This window comes from Dicentrarchus labrax, unplaced genomic scaffold (genome assembly GCF_905237075.1).
Source record: "Dicentrarchus labrax unplaced genomic scaffold, dlabrax2021, whole genome shotgun sequence".
Classification (NCBI taxonomy): Eukaryota; Metazoa; Chordata; class Actinopteri; family Moronidae; genus Dicentrarchus; species Dicentrarchus labrax.
Window position 1 is genome coordinate 12,169,069 of NW_026136713.1, and position 27,980 is coordinate 12,197,048.

Here is a 27,980-nt window from a genome sequence, read left to right on the forward strand (position 1 = left end):
TTTAAAAGGTGTTAACTTTATTAGTTTTAAAAATAAAACTTTGATTAGTGTTGCATTAGCATAATCCTGTATATTGGTCATCTCCCAGGTGGTAGTAATGTGCTGTAGCTTGCACCACCTTTTAAAATATATAAACCTCCAATTGGCTGGGTTCATCAGTGAGGTGACTGCAGCTCCCCATTCTATTAAAGTGACACCTGAGGGGGGGGGGGAAACACAATATTTCACTTTTAGGTTGCACAGCTCTACATAAATGAAGAGCAATCATCAAATGTTTAAAATTTCTCACTGCTTGGATTCAAGCACTGACATAAAAAACCCTATTAATAGATAGTTGGTAATTCTATTTCAAAAACAAAATGACTGAGTCCCCACAGCGGTCAGTTGAGTGAAGGGCAGCAACATGTTCTGCCAAGTGAAATGAATGAACTTGTTTGATCTACTGGAACCTCAAGTATAGACATTCATATTTCTACCTCTGAACTTTATGAATGTGACCATCTGACAATGTCTGATGCAATTAAAAGTTTTTCTACAGGTTTAACAAACCTTAGATGTCTTCCTTTTCCAGTTTAAGGTCATTGGCTTCAATGTCTGTGAGAACAAGAATATAAAGTTACTCTACACTGAAATTATGGATGTGTGAAATTAAGTCTTTATGGGAATCTTTAATAGTGTTCAGACTCCTCATACAGTAAATGTCAAGTAGATGCATACCTACATAAAATGCTGTGGTAGCAACTGTAGACTACAGATGGTGTTTGTGTATCTAACCTGTGAGGATGCGGTCAATACATTGTACCACCAGTTCTGCATCCTCCATACTGAAGCACATAGGAGGCTTAAACTTCAAGACGCTTTCCCAGGGGCCATCTGTACTGACACAGATTCTGTCCTCCTCTTTCAACCTAATGGAAATGGGACATAGAGTAAAATCACAGGCCACCACGTGGCGGAGACTGTACACAAAATAAATGAAGTTGTAGGCAGCATGTGTCTCTCCTGGCAGGTAAAAAATAGCAAACTGACTGTATAGGACTCAATTCCTGTACCTCTTCACCAACAATGCAGCTGTTTTTGTGGCAGGTGTCCTCTTCTCCCTGTCTGTAACCAGCTCAATGCCCAAAAACAGTCCTGCACCTCTGTTAAAAGAAAGAGGACGTATAGATTTTTTTACTTTTGGCAGATTGAGTCAGGAAATGCTGCAAGAGATCTGTGGTTGACACATTTGAACCCATGTAAGTCCTTCATGAATCACCACAACCTTGGGGCGAAGTCTTATTTGGCCGGTTATGGTAATCAATATAGTCTAAAGACATCTGGCATATATTGATATTATATTAATGTCCCACCATCATGGTTAAGAGATGCGGCGTCTGCCTACTTGGCCGTGCTGACACATTCTCGTCAAACACCTAATGAGAACATGTTTAACATTCAGTACTTGAATGGTTGAATCCCAGAATCACGCAGCGTGTTTGCTTTACAGAACAGATAACCATATTAAATATGGAGCCCTTGCCTGACTTATTGTTATTGGGGGAAGAGTGATTGCTGTCTATTTATATTAATTTGGCCCATTTGTTATATGAAGCAGGTCACTGGGATTCTTGACTAGCTGGAGCCATTGTCGATGTAATTAATAACACCTGTGCTTTCTCATAACACGTCAAAATGTCTGCTGTGAAAAAAAACTCGTACACCACAGAAATATCAGTTAGGTTGAATGAACTGGGAAAAAACTGTAGGGATAGGGGCTCATTTTTGCTTAATACACATTTGGCTTTTCTATAATGTAAAGTCAGTGTATAAGTTATGAGCTGTGTGTTCAGATCGTTTACTTAAGCAAAAGTGCTAAAACCAAACAAGAAAATGCCCCGCGACAAGGAACAATCCTGCATTCAAAACCTTACTTAAATAAAAAATACTAGTATTATCAGCAAACTTGGATTAAAGTATCAGCAGTAGTTATACTGTTATATATGATGTTTTTGGATTGATATTAATGCTGCATTAATGTGTATGTTATACTACTTTACTACTTTATATACTGTTGGGTAGTTTTATTTACAACATTGCATTAGATTCTACAAAACCATCATATGTTTGTAGCCTCAGCTACGGCTGTCCTGTGAGAACCACGTATCTCTAAAATGTTTCATAAGAACAGCCGTTCTCAGCTTTGTTTAAATAGTTTATTTCACTGAAGAAGTTGGAGAATTTCCTCAACCCATAAAAAACAATTAATTGTTTACTTTAGCAGAAAAATATGTCATCTGAAAAGTAACATGTAACTGTCAAGCTGTTGGGCAAATGTAGGTCCACCTTAAATGAAGATAATGCCTTGTTATACCAATTTATGCCAAAATCGCTCATAAAAACAAAACAAAATTACAGTTAAATTGTTAAAGAAGAGTATAAAGACAACGTCATGTTTTGTGTTTACACATTGTAGCACTAATAAGGACTAGTTTTACATGTACGGGGCCACATGACATTCTCCTGCTGCTGTATAATTGATAAGGTATCACAATGTATGTGTTTCACTAAGATGCACGAGTGTCTCATTGTTAAGCACATCTCAATGTTGTCTGTTAAATACCCAGCGTGAAAAATGAGCACAGCCAATTCTAGTTGTACAACATTATTGGCCAAGGTAAATAAAAACGTCAGTGTGGTGTAGGAACTTTAATAAGGTAGCAGTAAGGGTTATGTTAAAACTTAATGTTGGCCAGACTTTCTTCATCAGTTCAAGCTTTTTATTATTGTTTTTAAAACTGCTATAATGCACAGGATGCTTACCTGACTTCACCAATTATTTGATGTTGTGTTTGTAGCTTTGTGAGCAAATCTTTTAGATGTGCTCCCACCCTTGTGGCGTTTCCCCTTAGGTCCTCTGTCTCTATCACATCAAGGACTGCCAGGCCAATTGCACAGGACACTGGGTTCCCTCCGAACTGCAGGAAGTTTGAGAGAAAACTAATTATTTCATCTTTGCTTAAAAGCAGAAATTTGTGTACACCTATACACGAGTTACTTTAGGAATTCTAGTTAATAGAGTTACAACGATTAATCGCCATGTATTTTGATAATCCATTAATTTTCTTTGAGTCATTTTTCAATCTTAAATGTGAATTTTTTTTCTTTAGTGCTATATGACAGTCAACTGAATAGCTTTGGGTTGTGAGGCCGTCACGTTGGGATAGTTGCAGCCCTCGTTAATAATGTATGTTATATGTAGCACTGTAGTGGTAAATTAAAGAGTGGTTGAAAAACAAATAATGTTAATGTTAATGTTAAATATAAGTCAGTAATCAAAATAACCACAAGAAAAAAGAATAAATTACTCTTGAAGGAACATTATTTTTGCCTCTTTAATTGAAAAGACCCTATCTTCACATAATCAGTTGAGTGATAATAATAGTACTGACTATGATATCACATACCGTGAATGTCAAGATTTACGTCAGACTATAAGAACGTATTCCTTATTACAAAAAGCCGTAGATATCCCTGGATTACTACTCTGGCTCTCTTAGCTGGGAGAGGCTACAGACGCCAGCTTGAAGGAGCATTAATTAATATAATGTCGAGGCTACTGTATAGTCACCGTATTGAAGTACTCCACTCTGTTGGCTGTGAAAGCTTCAGCTATCTCTACCGTAGTTGCCACACATGCCAGGGGATGCCCATTGCCCATCGGTTTGCCCATGGTCACTATGTCGGGACAGAAATTCTCCCCTTGCTGCTGGAAACCCCAGAAGTGACTCCCCAAACGTCCAAAACCTGTCTGCACCTCGTCAGCCACAAACACTCCACCGGCTGAGCGCACATATCTGTGGAGAGTGTGAGGGAGATGCAGGTTTTCACCGTTACTGTATATGTGCCTGAGAAAAAACTGGACCTGGAAAATTAGTAACCACTCACTCTGCAACTTTAGCTGAGTATCCTCGGGGCAAGATGATTTGCCCTCCAACACTTGGCAATGATTCAGCAAAGAAGGCAGAGATCTATAGGGGAGAGGTAGTAAATAAGTAAATACATGTTATGCATTGGTCATGTTTATCACCGCATTTTGAGTCTCTGTAATGGTAAGTGTGTTGTTTGTGGTAAAGCGTACCTTACGACCTTTCCTGTGCACCTCCTCTATTAGGTCTTTCACGGTATCCGCATATGCTTGGCCCGGGTTGGGGTGATTCTCTCTGTATATCCCTCTGTAGGTGTCTGGTAAGGGTGCCTTGGAGGATGAAACACATTCATTCAGATTTGCAGGGGTCCACTGTCGGTCAGCAGTTTGTGTAATTATGATCTTATAAATGTACACACCACATGAACCCATTCTTTCTGTCCTGCCAGTTTCCGGAACTTGTAAGGACTGATGTCGATGAGGGACATAAGGTGCCCATGGTATGCACTAGTGTAAAAGAAGAGTTCATTGTAATTGATGAGCAAGTGTACTGTCAGAGGGTGAACGTGCAGCATTGGAACAGAATACTTACTGGTCGAGCACAATGACGTCCTCCTGTTGGGTGTACTGCTGTGCCAAGCGCAGGGCAAGATCATTGGCCTCTGAACTGTCAGAAAAACAGATGTGAAACCACTGGTGCGGAAGGGTACTTCAGGAATACGCTTCTGTTGGGCTGTGGGTGTATTAAACAGTATTTACCCGGAGTTAACAAAGTAGAAGACACACAGTTTCTCAGGCAGGGTGGCAGCCAGGCGGTCTGCATACAGGACTATGTTGTCGTGCAAGAATCGTGTATTAGTGTTCAGGAGGTCCATTTGTGCTGCTGCAGCCTTGGTAATGCTAGGGTGACAATGGCCCACTACAATAGAAAAGGTACTGAATGTTACTTTAAGACATTTAAAGTGTCTGCCACTAGGAGGCAGGAGTGTAGCATAGTGAGTCTTTATAAAAGTAGTAAATCTACAGCTATGCACTGAGTGATAAATGTCTTACCGTGATGGACATTGCTGATACAGTCCAGGTAGCGCTCGCCATTTTCATCGAATAAATATTGTCCTCTTGCTCTTAGTATTTTCACAGGGTCGTCTGAATAAAAGAGTTTACATGATTGCCTGTAATGAAACAAGTGAATACGTGTCAGCCCCAATGCACAGCAACACACAGTTTGCAGTGTGAACAATATGAGTACAGTGTAGTGTGAAGAAAATCCCACAATAAGCACTAGTTTCACGTCTCCATACCCGATTAATCTCATCCTCATTGCGAGAGTTTCTTCTTTCTTCAGTCTATCTAGTGCCATGTTTTCTCTCTGTGTTTATAACCTTAAACCAAACCTTAAACCAAAAACTGCCGAGGCAAAAGGACCAAGAGCCACGTAATAACTTATAATGAGTAACGTTTTATGGAATTGTTTTCGATTCGTCTTGACATCTACCACGCATGCGTCAATGGTAGACTTGTTTTAGTCGGTGTCACTTAACCTAAGCGTTCTGCAAAATAGTTTTTTTATATATATCGCAGATATAGGTAGGCTGTATACATTTGGTATATATGATATTATTTTAGTAAATATCCGAAAAAGCTGCGTTTATTTGTTGCAAAGACATTTCATGGTCAGTTCTGATTTTATGCTGTCGCTTTATTTAGAATGGCCTAACTGTGGGGCCGTTCACGTGACAGAGACGACCAAAATAAGTGTAACATGTTGCTAAAAATGTTGTTTTAGTTGGGAACACATGAATACAGGTCATATTAGAGAAGTGTGAGCTATATAAGTGTTGTGGGGTTTCCTTAAATAGCTTATTTGAGGCTCTGCATTCACAGTACCTCTCTATTGGTATCGCCCAAAGGCTATAAATACTCCGCCGAACTGCCCTCTACCCGGTGCACTGTGTGCAGCTTCGGTTGCTAAGGAACCACTGAACGCAGGTAATACATCAGGACAGCTGTAGCATGTTAGCTTGCAAACAGGCTGCGTAGCCAAGCTAACGCTACAACTGATTTAGATATCCATTATCAGCCCAGCCGTTAAATGTATTAACGTCCCTTTATATAGTCTGGCTTTAACGAACCGTGGCTACAACCGGGTACGATGACAAGCTATTAAACGATAGCAAACAAACCGAATGTGAGCAAGCTAACGCTAGTAACGATGGTTAGGACACTTGTTATCCTGTCAGCTAATATAGCTAAAGGAACCGGCTAATAACCTGCTGCTCCACGGGCTGCATCGTGTCGGTCAGCTAGCCCACTATATACTTTGTTTACTAGCTAAAGTCGGTATCGGATTTAGGCAGTAATGGGTCGTAGCTACATTGTCAATGACAAACAGTTGTAGCTAAGGTTTGAGATAACGTTGTAGGTTTTTAACTGGCTAACTCAATCGTTGTGTTTCTCAGACCAGCGCAAGCTGCGCAACACTGCCTTTAACTTACTTTCTGGTTTTCACGTTACTAACGACGAGACGTGTCCTCATGGTAGACCTACTAATTAATCCAACTAACTGTTAATAGTCTTGATTATTAGCGTTTTGTGCTAGATGGGACTTGGTAGTCGTTATGAGAATATAGTTTTATTAATTTGAACTGACGCTGACGTTGAAGTTTGTAAGGCAAGATTGACAAGTGATAAAGTTTTAAATCAGCTGGTGGTTGACAGCCCTGCTCTTGGCTGTTTGTGAGGAAATGAGTTGATTCTGTGGGGTGCCGAGTTTGAACAGTGGCTGCTGTCTCAGGTCCACCCTGTGCCGGTGAAGAAGCAGCTTGTCTTCTGGCATGTGGAACTAGGCTAGCAATGTAGCACCATTTGCCACAAGGAGGAAGGCCCTGGAGGCCACATCTGACTGCCAAAAGCAAGTGTGGAGGCAAATGTCATCAATGAGTAGGACTCTTTCATCAAATATCACCAAGTGTTTTAATTCAGATTAAGATGCACAATTTGAAGTTGATGGAGTTTTATATTTGTGCCTGGTTTGTGTCAGTATTGTAGTTTTTAGGTTTCACATTTAAAGCAAAGGCTAAAGGGCCATGTTACATTTTATTGCAGTGGATAGAGTTTATATATTGTCTTTCTGTTTAAGTTTTAGTTTCGTGCTTTGCAAATGTTTAGCTCTGATTCTTCCATGAGCCACTGCAGGTTAATCTCAAATGTTTTAGATTGAGTAACCATTAGATTTTAATGGCTAACTTTGCTTTTTGCATGCAAAGAAAACATCAGAGGAATTTGTTTTATTGAACTGGACATGCAGGCAGGCGGTCTTGTCGTCCCCTGCTCTCTGGGTACATCACACCATTTTGGCTTTGCCTTGGTAATATAAGCCCTTGAGACCTGGTCACTGTTCTTTTGTCCCCCTTGCAAAGATACTGTGGCATGCTTCCAACCCCTATCCCCATTCATTTTTCACACACTTCCCCCATTCTTCCCCCTTTTTTGTCTCTCCCTCCCCCTTCCTTTCACTTCACAACTCTTGTCATTTCTGTTTATTGGACCCAACTGACTTTGATTGCCCTAAAGGTTTTCACTTAGGACATGCTATTTATTTTCTTTTACATTGCACTAGACTATGTTTGTAGTCCCAATAAGAAATTTCCATGTTCACTGTGCATGTTGGAATGTGAAGTGTTTCTTTGTTCTGGGTCTCCTCATATCCATGTGCTCTCTCTGCCTTTGTGAACATGAACTTCTGCCTTTTCATGTGTGAATGAAGCGGCATGTAGTTCCCAGGCTGGGTCTCATGTGGAAATATGTGGTCACTTATTAAAACACACTTATTGAGGCAATCTGTTCCTCCCTCTGGGCCTTTCTGCTCGACAACAGCTACAGCATGTGGAGGAAAGTCCCCATTAGCAGATTTTACACTCCTGTCCACACTGTCCGAGGCCTGATGGTTCTGCTTGGCAAATTATAAGCTACTGTTCGTGTGTGTGTGTGTGTGTGTGTGTGTGTGTGTGTGTGTGTGTGTGTGATCATTTTCAGTTAATCATTGACGTTGTTTCATACGGACCCCTTCTCATTTGTTCCTCTAGGTGGCATAAAGATGATGTTGCCATAGTGGGAAAGCTGGTCAGTCTGGCAGGTTGAGGTGTGGAGGGGACGCCACTAACCACGCCAGGATTCTGACTAATATTTCCACTGCCCTCAGTAGATCTCCTCATCCTCTCCATGTCTATCCCTGGGTTGTAGCTACAATTATGGTGACGCTTATCACGGAGCAGCTCCGTAAGCAGAGTTTGGAAGAGCCTTATTACAAGGCTTTCTCATTCAATGTGAATGTGGTGAGTTGAATGCAAAACTAATTCTTCTGTCCCCCCCAGCCTTGATTCGCTTATGAGTTCTGCTTTTGAATTTAAGTAATGTTATTTCTGTTTCAGTCATTACCTGCAGTGGGCTCCAGTCCCACTGTCTCATGGAGTGCGTGTAGATCAACACAAGGCAAGTTTGTTGAATTAAGTACAGCATTTGCAACCCATCAGTAGGAAAGTCTTTCTCATGTCTTTCTTTTGGCATTTTCAGAGACCAGCTCAGCTCACCCATCATCCAAAGCTAACCCTCTGGATGATTCCTGTGGACCAGACTCCCTATGGCTATCTTCCCATTCTGGAGAACCTGTCCAGAGACCGGAGGTTTCCTTCACAGATAAGGCTTTCGAAAGCTCACCCCCACCACCTCCCCCAAAACGCCACTGCCGTTCCCTCTCTGTTCCAGAGGACCTGTCTCGGTGCCGCTCTACCTGGCATCCTAGTGCATCCAAAGTTTGGACCCCAGTCAAACGTGGCTGTCAAAGTGGAGGAGCATCTAGTTCAGGCTCTGGAGCCAGCTCGTTGCCACTTTGTGGTCCCAGTTCCTCCTTCACCTCTTCATCCCTACACTCATCTTCTAGCCCTACCTTCTTCAGCTTAGCACTGTCCTCTGACTCCCCGCTACCATGGAGCTTTCCATGGGACCCCTGTGACAAACTGAAAGGCTCCTGTTCTGCCTCTTTTGCTACTCCTTCCTCCTGCTCCTCTTCACCAGCCCCCTTGGTTTCTCACTCAGTGCTGCAGCGTCGCTTCTCACTCTCTCCTGTGCTCATCCAGGACCCCTCTGTGGTTCTTCTGCCCCCCCGGCCCTCCCCTGCTTCTGCAATGGAACATCCAGCCCTGTCTCCATCTCCCACTTCAGCCTGCAGTACACCTTCCTCCTCTAGGCGCGACCTGCACCCGGCACTACCGCGATGCCATTCACAGCCCTGTGACATGCGCAAACCTCGCTTGAAGAGGCGCCGTGATGCAGATGTTCTGCCCTGCCCCAGGCCAGGCCTTGACTTCAGCAAGATGACACAGGTGATGACACACTCCTCATTTTGGTGCATATATTGAGATCAGTAAGTAATCATTTTAACCCAGGCCTGGGTTCACTAGTGCCCATGTTTTCTGTCCTCTGAAAGGCAATCGTAGGCCTCTGGCAGCAACCCACATCTTGGCTCGGCATAGCAAAGCTTGGCCCCCATGCCATCAACCTTCCATATTTCAGACTAGTATTTATCTTGTGTCCGTAAGTGAAGAAGTGAACCTCTAGATCTGTTTCCATATGACTCACATCAGTCAGGTTTGGGTTCTGAGTTGTCTTAGGTGCTGGCAATTTTACCCAATTGTCAAGCCCCCTTTTGATACATAAAACCAGCTATTATAAACTCTACTGATCCTGAGTTCCAGCCAGAGATTGACCCATTCTTAATGAGACTCCTGTTACAGGTTTGCTTGGTTGCAATTGCTTAATAAAGCTAAACTAACTTCCCACTCCCCGCCTTGATATGAGAAGTTCAAAAGGTTCCAAAGGCAAAATCCTGCTTAATTTTTCTGACAATTTTGACTTTTTTTTTTTTTTTAGTCAACCACTTATTTTGCACAAATATAACATTGATGAGCCCCTGAGTGCACACTCAGTTAGGTAGGTAGAAGGTTGCAGTATGTTGGCCTGCTGGCACTCTTAGCCTACACATTCTGATCTGTGTGTCAAGTAGTAAGTTACATATTTACCACATTTAACAGGATTAAATAACCTTTATGTAACCTGCATAATTTCAATAAAAGGCTATAGTTTCCAGAGTTAATGGTGTTTCGGTAGATCATTTGCCTTATCGGTCAGATGACACATGTCAGCCAAGCCCATTAAATCTGATATCATTTAATCTATACTTAACCAAGAAACAGGAACTGCCCTCCATGCACACTTCCTGCCATTGTCAGTGATCTCTTCACTGCACCAGCTATATTTTATTACCTCTTGAGCATGGATCCTGAGACGTATGAGCTTGAATCTGACTGCATTAATGTGCACTGAGAATAAGATTTGGGTCCCATTTTTAGTGAGGCGTTTCCCATGTGTTAAATGCTACAATCATCACATGATAACCTAATCCTGACGCTTCTTTCTCCTGTGTAGATTGGTAATCATGAGAGCCTAGTGTGTGGTACAGGTGGCTGCATAGTCCAAGTGTCTTCCCAGGCAGAGCAGCACTCAGCCTTCTCCCCTGCTGAATTCCTGGGACGAGCCAGCATTGGGCCACTAAGTGAAAGTGAAGAAGAGGAGGAGGAAGAAGACAAAAGAAAAAGGACTGTAATAGATGGAGGACAAAAGATTGTTTTTGAAAGAGACTGCACAGAACTGGACTTGAACCTTATAGAAGAGAACTGACCAACCCTTGGTGCTCCCAGTGTGACTACTGCATTCATAACCATGTTAAGCACACCTGTAGGCTTTGTGCGCTCTTCTGGCAGAGTCCTTGGGAACCTGCTGCCCTCCTAATGCACATGTCCAGAGTTCATAATAAAGAACCAAGCAATTAGAAGCTAATATCAAATTACAATGTTATAGGGAAAATGTGCATGAGCAAATAAGCTAGTTTTCATGCACAGAGAATTTTGGATAATATTTCATATTGATACAAGTCTTAATTTGCGCTAATCATTAGTACACATCTTGATAACCTTACATATCGTCATCAAAGAACACTATATACTGGAGTAAGCAGAATGTGCTTAATATTTCCTCATAAGTGATTTGAATACACAGGTTAATAGTTTAATGGGATAGAGGTAAGCAATCCTCAGTGCCACATCCGATGGTGGTGTATTCTACTTTAGTATTTGGGTCTCTGAATTTGGAAATGAAATGACTGTGTAATGTGACATATGGAGCTGTTGAAGGTGGACACAATGACGCCATGTGTAGGTCAGAATAATGTTTGAGTAGCCCAAACGAGATAATAATACGTATCTATATGTAAATGCTCTCCTGTATGTTAACAGGATACATTCCAGGATTTCTCTGCAGTTCCTTAAAGGTACAATGTGGAATGTCAGAAAGTCCTTGTTATGATGCTGGTGGCCGTTACGTGAACTGCAGTCAGCATCCTGTCGCTCACGCTCTGCAGGCGAGAGCATCAGCCAGAACGGGGACGTGACGAACAAGACTGAACGCTGCTATGGTGGAAAATAAATTACAATCATTTACTTATTTTAAATAACATAACTATCTATAATGTTATCTAGCTTGCCGTTTGCAAATTACTGTATCGGGCAACGTTACGAAGCAACCAACGTCAGATCCATGCCGCGAAGCTAGATTACAGGTAGCTGGATAACTTTAGCTTAGGTTGCCTTGTGTCACTCTTGGCCAACTAAAGCAATCATTATTTTTACGTCTTTTATGCATCTTTTTAGAGCAAATGCGTTTTTTTTTTTTTTTCATAATACATAAGTTGATATCATGGACTGTGTTAGCCAGTGAAGTCATTTGGAAAGCTAGCCAACTAACATTTGCTAGCAATAACGGTAATAATTTCCCAGAAAAACGATCCTCAATCCTTTTACACTGGAATCAGTCCGCAGGCTGGCATAGGCAACCAAGAAAGTCAGGGAAGGTCTAATTTTTTACGTTGCGTTACAATCCGATGAATGCAAATTGCTTTACATTTTATATATTGCACCTTTATATCCCTCACAGACCCCTGTTCTGTCATCGATTTAGATTTTGGTGTCACTCGACATCATCAAAGGGAAGCTCTTCTCGTCCACCTTTTTGTTCGTATATATTTTTTCTTTTGGGAGTTTTCACAATTGCTTGAACATTAACACAACTTGTCAACAATAATACTGATGATACTGTAAACTGACCATGCCTTAAGCTTAAAACACAGAGTTCTTGGTGCTCTGGTCTTCTTTTCACAGCCAGACAATTTTTGCAGTCTCCATTTAGCGCTGATTCAGATATTTTTGAACAGGTGGCACATGCACTATAACAGTCGATTGAATAACTGAATCGATGCTGCAGCTGGACTCCATAGGGCACAATGTAATGTACTGTACAGCGGTTTAGAGTGAGTACACACGTCGAGCCAATTCTGAGTGTATGTGACAAAGGCGGTAGTGACGCAGATGATTTGGTGGCCTTTCAGAAATGATTTTTCATGTGTTTTCAGATAGAAATATTCCTGTTGCACAATTTATGTACAAATAAAATTTAATAGAGAATGATATTTTTTTTTTTTTCCCAAAAAGTTTCTTGTCTTCATTAAAAGAAATATAAAGTCAAATGAAAACAGCTCCCAATAGATTATTATACTACTGTGACACCTAGTGGGTGATTTTAGTATAATACTGATTATTATTGTTTTATAATAAATTGATTATTAATATTAATTTACTGGCAGCTAAATAAACTGTTCTGAGAAAAAAAAAAAAACAACAAAGTTAGTTTATAAGTTAGTTCCTAACTTATAAACTCGCTGCAACAAAGCAACAACCCCTTATTATTTCAACAATAAATAAACACTTGTAAGTCTGAACACACTCAACAGCGGATAAAGTTAAAGTACACCATGTTTTATACTTACATACGCAGGGCCTGTTGCACCGGAGGAGTCCTGCGTCTCTGTGTCAGACTGCCGTTCCGCCGTGGAAGGTGAGGGCGCTCATTTCAGTCCACTGATGCTTTTTCAGACGGCCCTGACCCCCCCACCAACAAGCCACTTCCTCTTTTGTCTAATTTCATGGCGATCGGGAGAGAGAGGGAACACCACCGACGCACGCACACTGTCTCAGCACTCTTGAAAGAGTTTATCCGGGGTAAATACCTGACAATTTTTGCAAGATTCACTCACTGGGTTAAAAAAGTAGTCCTGCTTGAGTTCAGTCCTGTGGGCGATTCACCTCTCCCTGTGAGATTTATCATTTTTTAAAAAGCTTCTGGGTCAGATATTTTACATTGTAGCGCCCCTCGCTGATAAGAAATCGGACGTAATGGGCTCTCTCTCCCCCCTCTCTCTCTCTCTCTCTCTCCCTCCCTCCGCTTGTCTCTCTCCCACACACTCAGCAGCACGCTAGTTAACGGCTAGCTAACGTTAGCAACGCTGCTAAACGCCACATAAATGTAGCTGTGGACATTTTCTTTTTTATTCTATTTTTTTTTTCCTTCCTTCTTGACACACTTGTCATTTTGGTAGCAGATAAATAACACCAGCTGCGGCGTGTGTTCGCCAGGTAGCGGGAATAACGGGAGTTTATATTAAAACGCCACTTTTAAGTTCTCAAATGTTTGTGTTTGGGTTAGCTAGCCAACGTCGCCGTTGCTAGCTGCCGTTGCTAGTTAGCGTTAGCTCGGATCGCGATTCTGAAGTTTAATGCAAGCTGAACCACTCGAGAAGGAAGACGCTAATTGTGATAGGTTTGTCATCTACACAGAGTTAAACAACTTACGTATCTGCACGGAGCATATACGCGTTGTACACCATTCAGTGAACACAGTTATTCTCGATAGCCGAGGAAACGGGTGAGCTAGCGCCAGAAGCTAGTTAGCTACTTAACGGTAACTTGGTTGCTAACGAGGAGCTCCCGAACCAATTGATAGGTTCATTATGAAGTGATCGATAAAGTTAGCCGCTCGTACTGTCAACTAACGTGGACATGCAGTGTTGGTGTTTTAACTGTTTTATGTGTGCTTTGGGAGAGAGAGTCGCGTTGTTCTCGCAATTTAAAGTAAAGTTGGACCCCCCCAAAAAAAGTTGTGAACCCTGATCAATAACTCTTTTAACAGGTTAAATATAGTGTAGGAGAAAAAGTGATTGTGTGTTATTAACCAGTCCTGAAGCATGAATTACCTTTATGAAAACACAAGGGGGATTCACATAACACAAACATTTTTTACTCACTGCTAATCCTGCAGAAATCTTTTCAACAAGCCACAGGCAGTGACACCAAGTGTGTGTGTGTGTGTGTGTGTGTGGCGTTATTTAAAATCTACATACTTTTTCTTTTGTTTACAGTGTAAAGTAAGTTGTCAACCTGAGTGGGACAACAGACATTTGTTCTCCAGGTGAGTGTCTGACTAACAGTCTGTCACTGAAGGAATAACCCACTGTAATATAATATATCTCTGGGTTTAATTTGATGAACTGGGAGTGATTGATTCTTCCAGTTCTTTGGCACCACGTCCTTGTTTTTAATTGCTACACATGAATATACTACATTTACTACAGGATTTAATGGTCACTTACACAAAAGTACAGTCAAGTACAGTTTTGATCCCCTATTTCTTATTCAGAACAAGTTATTCGGGTAGTTGCATATGGAAATATAAACAAGTGATATATTTATTTTGTATCTTTGTGCAGGTGAAACTAAGTGGACATCGTTAAAGGGGCTCCATAGCACTTGGATCTGTTCTTCCCTGTCCCAGGTTCAGACTGCTTGGTCTATGGCTCTGATGGACAAACACAAACAGGTCAAGCGGCAGAGACTTGACCGCATTTGTGAGGGTGAGTTTTCATACGTTTTCATACGCAAAGTGAAAGTAAATATGTTGGAGCTTGTGTTTTTGAGCTGTATTTTGTCAGTGTAACATCTCTACAAGTGTTACAACTTAACTTTATTGTATTACTGCCACTCAGCCAGACCATCGTACTCATATAATCAGTTAAGCCTTGTTCGATGGTCGATAGTCTTTCATACGTGATGGCAGTAGATATGCGCTTTTTGCTGTGTCCACATGTGAAAACACTTTAGCATCAGCCTACAAGTGTGTGAACTATGTAGGCAGAACATAGTGAGGGCAAATTTTGCTTATTTAAGGTAGAAAAATAATCATATTTATTAAAGTTTGTGCCTTCTTTGAGTTCTATATTACGTTCATATTGTTTGCTATTTAATGGTTGCTTTAATCTTGTGCTCTAGGAGTATTGTGGTTTTGATGAAATTCCTTTTTTTAGTTTTATGGTGATGAAAGGTTGTTGGTTAACATACTGGTCTGTGGTGCTTTCTAACTGAAGTAGTAATGTTAACTGACTTCCGACCATTATTGTATTGCTTACTGGCCTTTTGTGTGTTTTGAGAGTGTTTGCTGTTCAATTTATCTTTGTTAAATTGGTATTAGAGCTGCTGATATGGTTTTTTTTTTTTATATATATATATATATATATATATATATATATATATATATATATATATATATATATATATATATGTGTGTGTGTGTGTGTGTGTGTGTGTATGTATTGCGATTATTTTGACAGATAATGCAATATGATTCATGATTGGTGGCAGTGATCCTTTTGCGTCACAACTTTCATTTTCACTGAAAAAATGACTCAAATCCTGATGGTGTGACATTTGTTGAGGGTCTGTGCTGCACAAACATGTTTTCTTACATTTGGAGAACACGATTTGTAGACCACACATTTTAACCTTACCTTAAAACTGCAGCTTCTACATTTTAAATAGTGCTCTTGGCTGTATTGTGATGTTAGATAATATATTTAAGTAAACTGTGAAGCCCTAATTGGTATGCAAGGAATGTAAACATGGAAGCTTTGCGCTGTATTTCATATTGAAGACGACAGAAAATAAGTAAACTTTTAATGTTGCTACAAGTGTATGCAGTCATGGATGGTACAGTGCAGATTTCTAGAAGAAACAGTATTTTGAACTGTTGCAGAGTGGAGAGTAGACGATGGCCATCAGACATAATGGTGTGCTAAAATGGAGGGAACAGTCTGGTAGAGTCTCTGGAGACGGGTGAGAGGGAGAGGACAAGGTGAAGGGTCGTGGCCGCAGCTACAGGGAAACGGGCCAGCTGTCTCTTTAAAAAACGACAACAGCACAAACCGCCCTCGGCCTCAGCCCCGGCTATGCTAATGAGGTTAGTGCTGGTTGGCTGGCCCTCAATGGAGCCGCCTGTGATTGGACGCTGGCCGTGGGGGAGGGGCTGGGCGTGGATGACAGCTGGGATCCAGCCAGCCAAGAGCAGGCTGACAGAGAGAGAGAGGGAGAAAAAAAGAGCGATAGAGGGAGAGCAAGGCGAGAGAGGGAGAGAGAGAGAGAGAGAGAGAGAGAGGAAGACGGGCTCACAGACTTCATAATGCAAGGTTAGGCCCGGTGCTCATGTGTTTTCTATTTTGGCATGTGTTTTTAAAATTTGTGAACTGTGGGGGGAGAGATCTAAGATTTGGGTGTGGAGCAGTTGTGGGTGCGCAGTTTTCCTTTTATGTTCAGCGCGTATTGGTGTTGTCGCAGCCGTTGAGAAGGAACTGAATAACCGTGTGTGTGTGTGTCTAGCTGCGTCTGGGTGGAGTACCGCTGCTTGCTGCATTATCATCGTTCGCTGCCCCTCCCCCCTCACCTCTTACTCCTCCAACTGCGGCCAGAGGGAGAGAGAAGAGGAGGAGGGAGTGAGGGGAAAGAAAGGGAGAGGGAGGGAGAATGAATGAATCACTGAATGAATTGTATTGTGTGTGCGGCCATGCTTGCGCTTAGTAGGCCTCGGGTATGCCTGTGTCCTTTGACTCAAATTACTGTGTGTAGGCCTACTTGTATATTTCCAGAACTACTTTTTCAGAGGGGGTCTTTGTGACAAATCCTTTTGGGTTTTTCTGCATAGTAAGAGTCTCTTTGTGCTTTCAGCGTGTAGCAGTAGGCCTGTTAGCATTCTTGAGCCATCTGCAATGAATGTGAATGGCACTGCTAAATGGAATGCAGTAGGTTGTACATTTCTATAAAGCCACCAGACCGTATGTTTTTTCTTTCTTCTGTGTGTTTCATGCATGCATTGGGAAATGCTCAGACGTCAGAGGAAGTGTTCACAAATATTTGTTTTCCACCCTCGGCTACCAGCTCCCTTCCCTCCTCTGCAGTCTTACCATTACCTCCCGCCGTCTGTCCAAGTAAATGTTTCAGCTAGACACACTGCCCCCACCCTGGGACCCACACATACACACCTGTCACCCAGCAGGGACAAGATAGTATGTACTGGTGCATGTGTGGGGTTAGTCCGAGCCAAGAACTGCTGAGAAGACGACAGAAAGAGAGAAATAGCATTTACAGATACAACTGCTAGTGTTGTTTTGCCCTAATTTAACACCAGTGCATTGGCAGACATGTGGCATTTATGGTAATTTGTTTTTGACATGCATCATTTTATTTGTTGACATGATTGTAAAAGGTCATGGTGTACATGGGCAAAATGTGCAGATGTTTGCCAGGTGTATGTGTGTTTGTATGTGTCTGAAGAAACGGGAGAACAGAAAAATAAGAAGGAGGGACTCTTCCAGACAGCAGAATTTAGGTCATGACTCAGACCCCCTCATGAACCCCCACCACCTCCTCTCTGAGACCCCGCAGTTTTCTCCACCCCTCCCCCCAGCCACCACACTCCATCACCTCTCCCCCTCCCATCTGAGCCCCCTCCCCTCTGTGTGCGCTCCTCTCATACAGTGGCAGGTCAAGTTCCCAGACTTAACACGTTATAAAAAAATGCTCTGCTTCATTAACCAGAATCTAACCTTCCCTTTAGAGGGGTCCAGAGTTGAGCTGGATCGATGAAAGCTGGACGGCGTATATTGGTTGCGTGCATTCTCAAACAGAGCTGGAGTTCAATACCAAATAGGCTGGGATGCTGGATGCTCTCCATGCCCCATCACAGATTTAGTTACACTTTGGTAACCATAGAGCACTCTGTAGGAACACACATACTCTTGATGTTGGTAGTTCTCTTAGGGTGTTGGTGGATGCATTGGAAAAAGAAAGTCATAAAAGGCTGAGTTATTATTGTCTAAAGAGTGTGGCAGCTAGCCCTGTTAACTTTAGCCCTGTGAGCAGGGGATTTTGTGTGAGGGTATGATGACTTGCCTTACGCTGGGAAGTCCAGACATGGAAAACGTGGACTGTTCAGTCACTAATCTGTAGCTTAACCATGCTGTTTCTGAAATGTAAGCGGCTGGTAGCTTTATACTGTATCATCAGTCACTCAGCAAGCTGTCACTGCAGTAAGACAGATGATTTGTAATTTGTCTCTTTTATTTATTGCTTGTGTGCAACAACCAACATTATGTTCCTCCTGTTGGACCCAGGTATCCGACCCCCTATCCTGAATGGGCCAATGCACCCGCGGCCCCTAGTGGCCCTGCTGGACGGGCGTGACTGCACTGTGGAAATGCCCATCCTCAAAGATGTGGCGACAGTGGCCTTCTGCGATGCCCAGTCCACACAAGAGATTCATGAGAAGGTAAAGCTGACACACGCATGTCCACACTGTAATCACAGTCCATAAGGGCAAAACACTGAAACCCTTGTTTCATTCTGATGTAGTATAAAAGTAATATACATCTAACTGTACCCTTAATTTCAAGCAGAACTGTCTAGAATTAGGATTAATGTTATTTATGTATTACTTCTGTAGGTGCTAAACGAGGCAGTGGCTGCTCTACTCTACCACACCATCACTCTGTCCAGAGATGACTTGGAAAAGTTTAAAGGCCTTCGCGTAATTGTTAGGATTGGCTCCGGCTTTGACAACGTTGACATCAAAGCAGCTGCTGAGCTAGGTGAGGTGGAATTGTAAACACACACACGATCAGCCATGAGCTAACGCAGAGAGCAACATGCAGAGTGGTTAATGTCTTTCTTCCTTTCTATCGGCCATCCAGGCATTGCCGTCTGTAACGTGCCAGCATCCTCTGTGGAGGAGACAGCCGACACTTCGCTATGTCTGATCCTCAACCTGTACAGGCGAGTCACCTGGATGCACCAGGCCCTCAGGGAGGGAACTCGTGCCTCTAGTGTGGAGCAGATTAGGGAAGTAGCTGGCGGTGCTGCTCGTATCCGGGGCGAGACATTGGGCATTATCGGTCTAGGTGAGTAACGATTATGGTCGTGGGTGCCTACATTTGTTAGTGTCTATTGTAGCCACATATTCTAACACTTCTTCTTCGTCTTTTTCACTTTGAGCAAAACATTTTGTGCTGAAGTGCTTGTAAAGATGTGTTTAATCCAGGCTTGACAGTTGATGGTCAGACAAACAGTATGCTGTAAGACCTGTTTTGTACATGTGCTTGCTCAGCGGCTGTTAAATAACCTTACCTTTTCTCTTTTTCTGCCAGGGCGTGTTGGCCAAGCGGTGGCTCTGCGGGCTAAGGCCTTTGGTTTTGGTGTGATCTTCTATGACCCCTACCTGCCTGATGGTGTGGAGCGCTCACTGGGCCTGCAGCGCATGGCTACCCTGCAGGACCTGCTCATCCACTCTGACTGTGTATCCCTGCACTGCAGCCTCAACGAGCACAACCACCACCTCATTAATGACTTCACCATCAAACAGGTGTGTGGCTGTCCTCTGAAAATGCAAAACACACATTTAGTCTCATGTTTGCTTTCTCATTTGTAGGTATTTTTCCAACCTCCTTCAATGTTGAATTTTGCTCATGTGATGAAATTTAATCATTTTAATTAAATTTTCAAGTGTTGGATCATTTATCAAATCTTATTTTGTGTTTTTCTTATGATATTTGTGCACTGTCTTCTGCTAAGTAAATAGCTGTTTTAGCACAATGGCCTTGTCCTAATGTGAGTCCAGTGTAATTACTTCTCCTGCTTGTATAATATGAAGAATCCTGAACCATCTATTAGACCAATTGGTTGATAATCTACAAAAAATAGGACTCTAACATTACCATATACAGTTCTGTTTTTATATGCAACGTAAAATCCTGACTTAGACATTTGGCGAACAATGTTTGAACATAATTGTCTAGACAGTCAAGACAACTTGGCCTAAAACAAACAATGTTTCAATGTTATAGGACAGTCTGCGTTATAGATTGGAAGAATAAAAATGATGCCAAATGATCTCACTCTGTACTGTTGCAGACTGAAAGTTTTAGCCTTTTCTGGCATGTTCTGCTCCCCATAGTTTAATCATACTGTTGCTAACTCTGTGATACAGATGCGTCAGGGAGCCTTCCTGGTGAACACATCAAGAGGCGGCCTGGTTGATGAGAAAGCATTGGCTCAGGCCCTGAAAGAGGGCCGGATACGAGGAGCTGCCCTGGACGTCCACGAGACAGAACCTTTCAGGTAACCACAAAGTAACACCGAACATCTGTGCATGATACATAACCTTATCACTCTTCTCTGTAACAACCTTTCCCCTTCTTAACAGTTTTTCAACAGGCCCTCTGAAGGATGCCCCCAACCTGATCTGTACCCCGCACACATCCTGGTACAGTGAGCAGGCATCTGTGGAGGCTCGCGAAGAAGCAGCCAGGGAGGTTCGCCGCGCCATCACCGGTAAGACGCTTTTCACTAAACAGGCTCAAGACTGTTGCTTCACTTAAATAAATTGATTAGTATAGATACAGTACCGGCAGGAACTACACAGATCCAACTGGGATGTTTTCATTCATGGAGCACTGATTTGCTTACGGCTGTGCAAAGTTTATGGCTGTGTGTCTGTGGCCTCAGCATTTACAGACTAAGGTGCATGTATAAAGGGGCTTTAAGGATTGGTTTATAATCCCTTGATTGTACAACATAACAATCAAAATATTGTATCTTCCTATTGATTAACCTGCGATTAACCTCTTGACCATTTCATTAATCATTTCGTCTAGAAAAAGAAATGTCCATTATAATTTCCCAGTACCCAACATGATATCATATTGCTTGCTCTGTCTGGCCAACAGTTCAAAGACCTCAGTTTACGTTATCATATATTACACAAAAAAGACAAGAATCAAATGTTCACTTGAGAATCGGCGAATGTTTGCATTTTATGCTTGAAAGCAATCTATTGTTGAAATAGTTGCTGATTAATTTTCTGTTGATCGACTAATCGATTAATTGACCAATGATTTCAGCTGTAGTTCATATTTTGCGGCATTATACTCTTTAAACACTCTTTTACCAGCCTTGAAATAACCCTTAGGAGAAGCCATTTCCTAGAATGAGCAGAAATGAGTAGCCTTCTACATGTGAGTATTAATGCAATTCATGCAAATAACGCACACTCCAGCAAATCAGAGTCAGATATTCTCTGTGGCTATTTTGTAAATGCCATATCATTTTATACTTGCAAATTATATAAAAGCAGAAACTGATTAAGGCTGCCCCCTAAATTTTGATGATTCCAATCAACAGTCAGAAAGCCCCCAATTTGAACCTCGTTCAGGCCGTCAAATTATTGCACTTTTTCATCTACGCTACATTTCGCGTTATTGTACACAGAAACGCCGGAGGACAGCATAGCAGGCTGGTAACTTTTACAAATTGAGTCACTACACAACTAACTGTGATGGAAAAGGTTTATGTATGGTGTTTGAGTAGTGTGTCAACCAGGCGCATGCACGTGCTACGAGCACAGAGATCATTATCCAGCGAGCAGAAAAGGGAGCATTTTTGCTCCACGTACACAAATGTGACAAGTAAGACAAAAATGATGCCAGTTTTGGGTTTTGAATGACTGTTGAATGCTATGAATGACAACACGTTACCAGAGGTCTATATATATTCTTCCCTCCTGGCAGATAAAGGAACCTGGCTCTGTAGATTCTAGCTTACAATTAGCTATAGCGAGCTCTAATATTTGCTTTGGGTACGTTGGGAATGATGTATTATGGATTATTGTCCTTTCAAAAGTATTGTACATATCCCAACGACTGAATGAACGAGAGAAACTTACATATGCTTTTATTTATGGCGCTGTGTTGTATTACATCATTAGTAAAGGCAGGAAAAACATACATTTTACAGCAGCAAAGTATGTAGGAGAAACTACGGTGGCCACAAAAAATCAAGAGCCAGTGTTTGTTTTGTCCGTTCTGGGATACTGTAGAAACACGGTGGTTCAACATGGAAGGCGTCCCGCGGCTTGTTTGTATAAAAACGGCTCATTCTAAGGTAACCAAATCGCAACAATTCCTATATTCAAGTGATTATACACTAATGAAAACATACCTACTGGTGTGACAGTCTGACAGTGGCCTACCACTTTGAACCGGCCGCTGCCGTTAAGAAATGGTATAGACAGGCGAAACACGAGTGGCCTACCGCTCAAGGGATCGGCATGTGCCACTGAACCACTAGTAGCCTACCGTCAATCTTGGCATCACTTTGAAAATGGTTGCTCTCTCTTCAGCTATGTCAGCGATCAAACAGCCAATCAAAGGTCATGTTCAGTATTCAAAGTGACCAATGTCAATTCCACCTGCATCCAAAGTCTCAAAATTCAAGTGTTGAGCAGTTGCTAGGGCGTCGGGAGGGTGGACCTCACACTCGTCACAGCCCTGTGCTCATGTGACCGCATTTGTGCACAAGAAGCTGAAAGTTTCCCTCGTGAGGATGCTTTTCCACTGAGGGATACTGTTCTGTGTGCTCTTATCACATGTACCCGCCTGGTTTTATGTGTGCGGGTTTTCAGATGAATTAAACGTCAATGTTATGGCAGAGTGAAGCAGCACATCGGGACTCATTCACTGCTCTGCTCTCTGCTGCACTCCTGAATGTTACTAAGTCAGTTAAACTACTGGCTACAACCGTGCAATCCGCAGTTCGGCTTATAGCCAGGAGCCACCAAGGGAGGTGTGTGTGGCGCACAATAATTTTATTAATGAACTATGACCCAGGCTTACACTGAGATATGTTTCACGTCACAGATGGTCAAAGACAAATATGGGGCTCTGTAGGTGTGTCGGACTGCGCTGTAACCGGGCAGAAACTGACAGCTCAGAGTTGGCTCAGAATATTCTGGTTCAGAAAACCTGAAAGAGTTAACGGTCTGTGTTCCCTCCGCTAGGACGTATCCCTGACAGTCTGAAGAACTGCGTTAACAAGGAGTATCTGATGGCAGCCTCCCAATGGCCCAGCATGGAGGCAGCCACTGTTCACCCAGAACTTAATGGAGCCACTTACAGGTGAGAGGAATGGATTTACACATCAGGCAGGCTTATGAGGCTGAATGTGGATCTGGGTGTTGTGACTATCTTTTTCTATTACATGATTCACATACTTATTTATTTATTTCTACATCTGTGTTTTAGATTTCCTCCAGGTCTGATCAATGTTGCAACTGGGGGTCTCCCTGGAGCTGGCACAGGGGTTGAAAGCCTGGTTTCAGGAACCCTGGCGCACGGCATCGCTCCCGTCTCCCACCCCCCTCACGCCCCCTCCCCGGGGCAACCTAAGGCCGAAGCCGACAGAGACATCCCCTCCGACCAATAGCCCCCCCTGCCGTTGCCAGCACATTCCATCACCTCTGGAAAGCAACCCCCACCTCCCGGCATCAGACACAGCCCGACCCTCCAGTACATTGGCAGCGCCAGTTTGACCTGATGTGGATCTACACAGTCTTGTTCCACAGATCACATAACCAGCCCAGGAGTGACTTATCCACAGCTAGCCCCATCCCATCCACACCCCACGAACACAAATCCCTCCATCTTCGTCCTCATCTCACCTACTCACCCGCCATCCCCCTCCCCTCCCACCCTTCACTCCCCCACAACGTCAGCAATAACTGTTCTCAAGGATTCAATGATTGGATTGGTTTATATCCTTAGTTGGCTGTTGTTTTAATGGAACATTGATCTGTTGTGGTTCTAGGTGTTAATGTTTGTTTGTAAAAAAAAAAAAAAAAAAATGGAAAAAAAATAGCATTTCTGACATGAGGCTTTACAGTCTGCTGCCTCTTGCAGTCCTCCTGACCTGACTCTGACCAGTAGAGGCACAGAGGCAGAAAGGTTGAAGCCCCCCTTTGTACATTAATGGCTTATGTTACTGCTCTCTTCTTCATTTCTTTTCTTTCTGCCCCCTTCACCATTTCTTGTGATGGGGGAAAATGTGTACTAAAGTAAACCAGACAGAATCACAAACCGTACATCCTGTCCCTCCACACCAGGCATCTAGCTACCCCATAGCCCAGTTAGGCCCTTGCTTCTCCCTGGCACTGCTGTCAGTTTGCTCAGCAGAGGGATCCATAATGCTGTCAGCGTGTAGCTCTCTCAGACTGTCAAAGTATGTTTTATCCACTCAGCTCATACATAGTTTTTTAGGACATTCATCCCTGTATTTACACATGCTTTGTCCCTCATGGATTTGTCATGAGATAATAGCTTTGAGCGTCATATCAGAGAGCAACCCAGGTATGAATTTCTCTACTCACGCCAGCCGCTGGAGTGCTGTGTGTGAGGTCTTTTACACACCGTGCCCACACAGAAAACCACACAGAAAACAAACACAGCAAACTTTTTCTTGCTGGGAAAAATAGCACGCCAGCAGCCTCGCCAGCAGAGGGCACTGTCCGACTGCTCCGAGCCGAGAGAGAGAGAGAGGGAGAGAGTTGCATACAGCTCACTTCAGTCAAACAGACGGACAGTTACAGGTTAGCTGTAGTGATGAAGAACATGACCACACACTGCCGACATTCAGAACACAGGATTGGTGACCAGGGATCGACTACCGCCTTATTGTTTAAGATAAGATCTCACTGCACCACCACCACCACCACCACCCTGCACCCACCCACCCTCCCTCCACTCCTCTCCCACTATCATGGCCCACCCTACACATCTGCTCATGAACCAGTATGCATCCACCAATTCCTTTAAGCGTGAAGGGACAGTAGAGATTAGTTTCCCTGTAGAAGCAAGGGGACAGTGTTCTTGCATGCTGGCTTTGTTAATGACAGTGGTGTGCTGCGTGCGTGTGTGCATGCATGCGTGTGTGTTGGTTTGTGTGTGTGTGTGTGTGTGGGGGGGTGTGTGTGTGTGTGTTTGTAAGATCGCTCACCCTGTTATGATAACAAGCTATTGTCTTTCCAAAGGAATAGTCCCTAGGAGTAACTCTTTAACGCTGTTGCCCTGGTGTCAAGGGAACACCTTTCTAGTACCTCAGTAACAGATATTGAATGTACTGTGCATACCCTTTTATTTTTTGTACAGATTTTCTAGATACTTCTTTACTATTCTTTACCAGAAGGGTTGTGAAATTGTAGCAGTAATGATACAATAAAAAAAACCATTGCCCCATGAAATAAATTGACAAAATCTTTTTAGGTTCGCTATCGGTCACTGAATACTCAGGCTTCAAAACCAATGCGTATCTCTTTGCCTTTTACCTTTTTATTTCCTCATTGTGGAAAATTCAGCACAACGCTTTTCCATTCTTAGACTTCAGACTGTAGTTGATGTGTTTCGACCTCCATCTTACTGGCTAATGAAAAATAAGGAAAAACTAAAGTCGGTCGCCGTGGTCTGCTAGTTTTCTTTTACTAGAACAGTAGTAGTAGATGCTGTTTTTTTTGTTTTGTTTTTTACCGCCCCTTCATTGTCAGGCTGCTCTATCTATAGTGCATGTGAGGTAATGTTTTAGGGGAAATACTATTGGCTTAAAGAATTTGTGTCATCTTGCTGTTTCCCTCTGCTCCCCCAGCCTCCCTCCCCCCTCCCCCCCGCTCCTCAGAGTGTTTTCAACCCGAGTTGCCATTTTTGTCGTGGTCAGTTTTCCAGTGATGTACAGTTTTCCCCTCAGAGTCTATGAGAGACACGGAGCATGTCTGTGTCCTGAGATGCTAGGCTCCTCTGTCATGTGATGAGTATATATTTTTAAAAATAACCCCCATAGTTCGGATTATGAGCATAATAGTAATCTTAAATTTTTGCTGTTGATGATGATTATATATATTTTTTTCAGTTCAGCAGTGCACTGTTATGAAAACCATTCTGTTTTATTGTAGGATTTCATTTTTATGGATATGCTGTCTGTGTTCTACATGTTGTACTGAAACATTTCAGAGAAAACAAGAGATCCCTCTCCTGGTGATTTTTTATTTTTATTTTTTATTATTATTTTGTCGTCCCCCTCCCCCCGCCCGCCGTCTTATCCCAACTGTCCTTTCCAGCTATTATCCTCTGGGCCTTACTTATTCTCTCCCTGTAAAAGTAGCTGTTATAGAAAGTCGCCATGGAACCACTCACTGCCTTAATACAGTTGACCACAGCAGGTGAAGTCAGACACACCCAGTTGAAAAGAACCGGCCACAATCAAGGCCGCTTCTCACACCTAAAGTCTGCAGCACCTTGCGTTTCTTTTTTCAGCGATGAACCACATTTAGCCTCGTTTAGACAGTTTGTTTTTAACATGAACACGTAAAATCCAGTGTGAATTCTTACTCTGCATTAGTAAGTAAGGTTGTCTTTTTGTTTTTCTTAATTTTTATTTTTATTATTTTTTTTAAAGTTCAAGTCAGCCCGGCAGTGTGTATGTGCCTAGGCTAACAGATAAGCACAGTGTGTATGCTCACAAAGCCACAGCTGATATTTCACTCTTGGGTGTGAGAATGCCCTCACCCACCCTTTCACCACCAACACCACACTGGGGCTCTAACAGCGTCTTTCATGGTGCTGCCGGAGCCCCAGTGGGGCTGGGAGGGGGAGGGCATAGCGGACACTGGTGTGGTCTGTCAAAAAAAAAAAAAAAAAAAAGCAGAATATTAAGAATCGGTCACTTTTTCTCTCTCAGGGTTCAAATGCACACATATCCTCCAGCAGTCGCCCTCTGTCTCGTGTCCCTCGTCCCAAGTTTTTCCGCCCTCAGAATATAGAACAGCCTCCTGCGTTTTTAGAAACAACTTTCCCCTCGTCTCCCCCTTTCCTCCCCTTTTGTGCACAGGTCTGAACTTTTTTTTGTTTTGCTTTGTTTTGGCACTGACATCTAACCATCTAACAAGGAATGAATGAATGTTTGAAAGTGACTGTGTGTAATGTTAAAATTGGGAAATGTATTTTTACAACATGTGAACGTGTTTTTTTTTTTTTTTTTTTTTTTTTTTTCACTCACTCTCATTGTGAATTGATTTTTTGTTTTTTGTTTTTTTCTTTCACCAGACTGCAAAAACAAACAAAAAAAACAAACAAAAAAAATCTCCTGTAACTAGGCTCTTAAGCTTTATTTTTGTTTTGTTTACTTTTTTATTAGAAACAATCATGTTTGTGATGGTAACTTCCGATGGTAAACTCCACACCGTATTTTAATAAAATCTTAAAAATTAAGCTTGTGCTCAGTTGTTTTTACCTTTTTTATAAATAACAGTATAAGGGTGTAAGGGTTCCTTTAGTGGTCAGTAAGTTGGTGATTACACCTCTGCACATTGAGCTGTGTTTACAGAGATTTTGCCGTCAACAAAATTATTAATTACCACAGTTTGTCAGCTCTTTTATATGGCAGCGAGGGGTTATGCAGTGCCAGAACAGGCACAGCTTTATGAGTGGGCAGGCTAGGTGGGGTGTAACGGGAAAAGGGGGATTCTGTGTAGACCCACAGGGCAGAGAAGGGCGGGGGGGGATTATCAGCCCCAAAATTGCTACCACATGCACATAACCAGGAGCCCTCTCTTAAAATGGACTGCAGGGACTGAAAGCTGAAGTCTACTTACTTGAGAGGCATCATTAGGAGCCTGCTGGCTATAAGGCTGGCATCCTCGTGGGTTAGGGTGCCGTGGAGTCCATCATGGAAGGGTTAGAGATTGATTGTGTTTATTGGCTCTATGAGGTTTTAATTCCCAGTGTGCATCCAGTTACTTTCTTACTGGCAGTAAGACAATGTCACAAATGTTAAATACTCCACCAATTTAGTTCACTCTTATGACGCTTTTAGACTCACGGTTTTGATACAAAAATAGCAAGATAAGGTTATATAAGAAGTCTTTTCCATATATT

The 27,980-nt window shown here is 42.5% G+C and overlaps 3 protein-coding genes across 10 annotated transcripts; 2 read left to right on the top strand and 1 right to left on the bottom strand.

Moving 5' to 3' along the window:
* On the bottom strand, positions 1–12,982 carry phykpl (5-phosphohydroxy-L-lysine phospho-lyase). Of its 2 annotated transcripts, none has more exons than XM_051420993.1 (13): positions 12,843–12,982; positions 4,961–5,079; positions 4,667–4,826; positions 4,500–4,574; positions 4,327–4,414; positions 4,121–4,237; positions 3,928–4,010; positions 3,611–3,836; positions 2,803–2,957; positions 1,053–1,142; positions 775–908; positions 550–594; positions 1–197 (listed from the first exon to the last, which is right to left on the bottom strand). In XM_051420993.1, coding segments are annotated over exons 1-12 (1,293 nt in total). In that variant the 5' UTR covers positions 12,845–12,982; the 3' UTR covers positions 1–197; position 550. The 2 variants fall into 2 exon arrangements, with proteins under 2 accessions (XP_051276953.1, XP_051276952.1); XM_051420992.1 differs by lacking the exon at positions 12,843–12,982 and adding an exon at positions 5,209–5,415.
* Positions 5,811–12,485, top strand: LOC127375154 (protein FAM53C). 2 transcript variants are annotated; one of them, XM_051420994.1, is made up of 5 exons: positions 5,811–5,896; positions 7,993–8,241; positions 8,338–8,398; positions 8,480–9,288; positions 10,391–12,485. In XM_051420994.1, exons 2-5 carry the CDS (start codon positions 8,158–8,160, stop codon positions 10,640–10,642), a joined length of 1,206 nt encoding a protein of 401 aa, XP_051276954.1. In that variant the 5' UTR covers positions 5,811–5,896; positions 7,993–8,157; the 3' UTR covers positions 10,643–12,485. The 2 variants fall into 2 exon arrangements, with proteins under 2 accessions (XP_051276954.1, XP_051276955.1); XM_051420995.1 differs by lacking the exon at positions 5,811–5,896 and adding an exon at positions 6,099–6,847.
* On the top strand, positions 12,967–27,314 carry LOC127375152 (C-terminal binding protein 1). Of its 6 annotated transcripts, none has more exons than XM_051420988.1 (11): positions 12,967–13,074; positions 14,271–14,320; positions 14,619–14,762; positions 18,348–18,502; positions 18,677–18,821; positions 18,924–19,130; positions 19,377–19,591; positions 20,216–20,346; positions 20,432–20,559; positions 23,063–23,180; positions 23,307–27,314. In XM_051420988.1, the coding sequence occupies exons 3-11, from the start codon at positions 14,702–14,704 to the stop codon at positions 23,485–23,487; spliced, it is 1,341 nt and encodes a 446-aa protein (XP_051276948.1). In that variant the 5' UTR covers positions 12,967–13,074; positions 14,271–14,320; positions 14,619–14,701; the 3' UTR covers positions 23,488–27,314. The 6 variants fall into 6 exon arrangements, with proteins under 6 accessions (XP_051276948.1, XP_051276945.1, XP_051276950.1 ...); XM_051420990.1 differs by lacking the exon at positions 12,967–13,074 and adding an exon at positions 13,296–13,777; XM_051420987.1 differs by lacking the exon at positions 12,967–13,074 and adding an exon at positions 13,296–13,672.
* The last annotated feature ends 666 nt before the right edge of the window (positions 27,315–27,980 follow it).

Coding starts and splice junctions, on each gene's coding strand:
- LOC127375154 (XM_051420994.1), top strand. CDS start 8,158: ATGGTGACGCTTATCACGGAGCAGCTCCGTAAGCAGAGTTTGGAAGAG. Junction 8,242..8,337: donor TCTCATTCAATGTGAATGTG/GTGAGTTGAATG, acceptor TTTCTGTTTCAG/TCATTACCTGCAGTGGGCTC. Junction 9,289..10,390: donor ACTTCAGCAAGATGACACAG/GTGATGACACAC, acceptor TCTCCTGTGTAG/ATTGGTAATCATGAGAGCCT.
- LOC127375152 (XM_051420985.1), top strand. CDS start 12,999: ATGGCGATCGGGAGAGAGAGGGAACACCACCGACGCACGCACACTGTC. Junction 13,075..14,618: donor CTTGAAAGAGTTTATCCGGG/GTAAATACCTGA, acceptor ATCTTTGTGCAG/GTGAAACTAAGTGGACATCG. Junction 18,822..18,923: donor CAAAGCAGCTGCTGAGCTAG/GTGAGGTGGAAT, acceptor TCGGCCATCCAG/GCATTGCCGTCTGTAACGTG.
- phykpl (XM_051420992.1), bottom strand. CDS start 5,267: ATGGCACTAGATAGACTGAAGAAAGAAGAAACTCTCGCAATGAGGATG. Junction 5,080..5,208: donor ATGAGGATGAGATTAATCGG/GTATGGAGACGT, acceptor GTTTCATTACAG/GCAATCATGTAAACTCTTTT. Junction 4,011..4,120: donor TGCACAGGAAAGGTCGTAAG/GTACGCTTTACC, acceptor TCTCCCCTATAG/ATCTCTGCCTTCTTTGCTGA.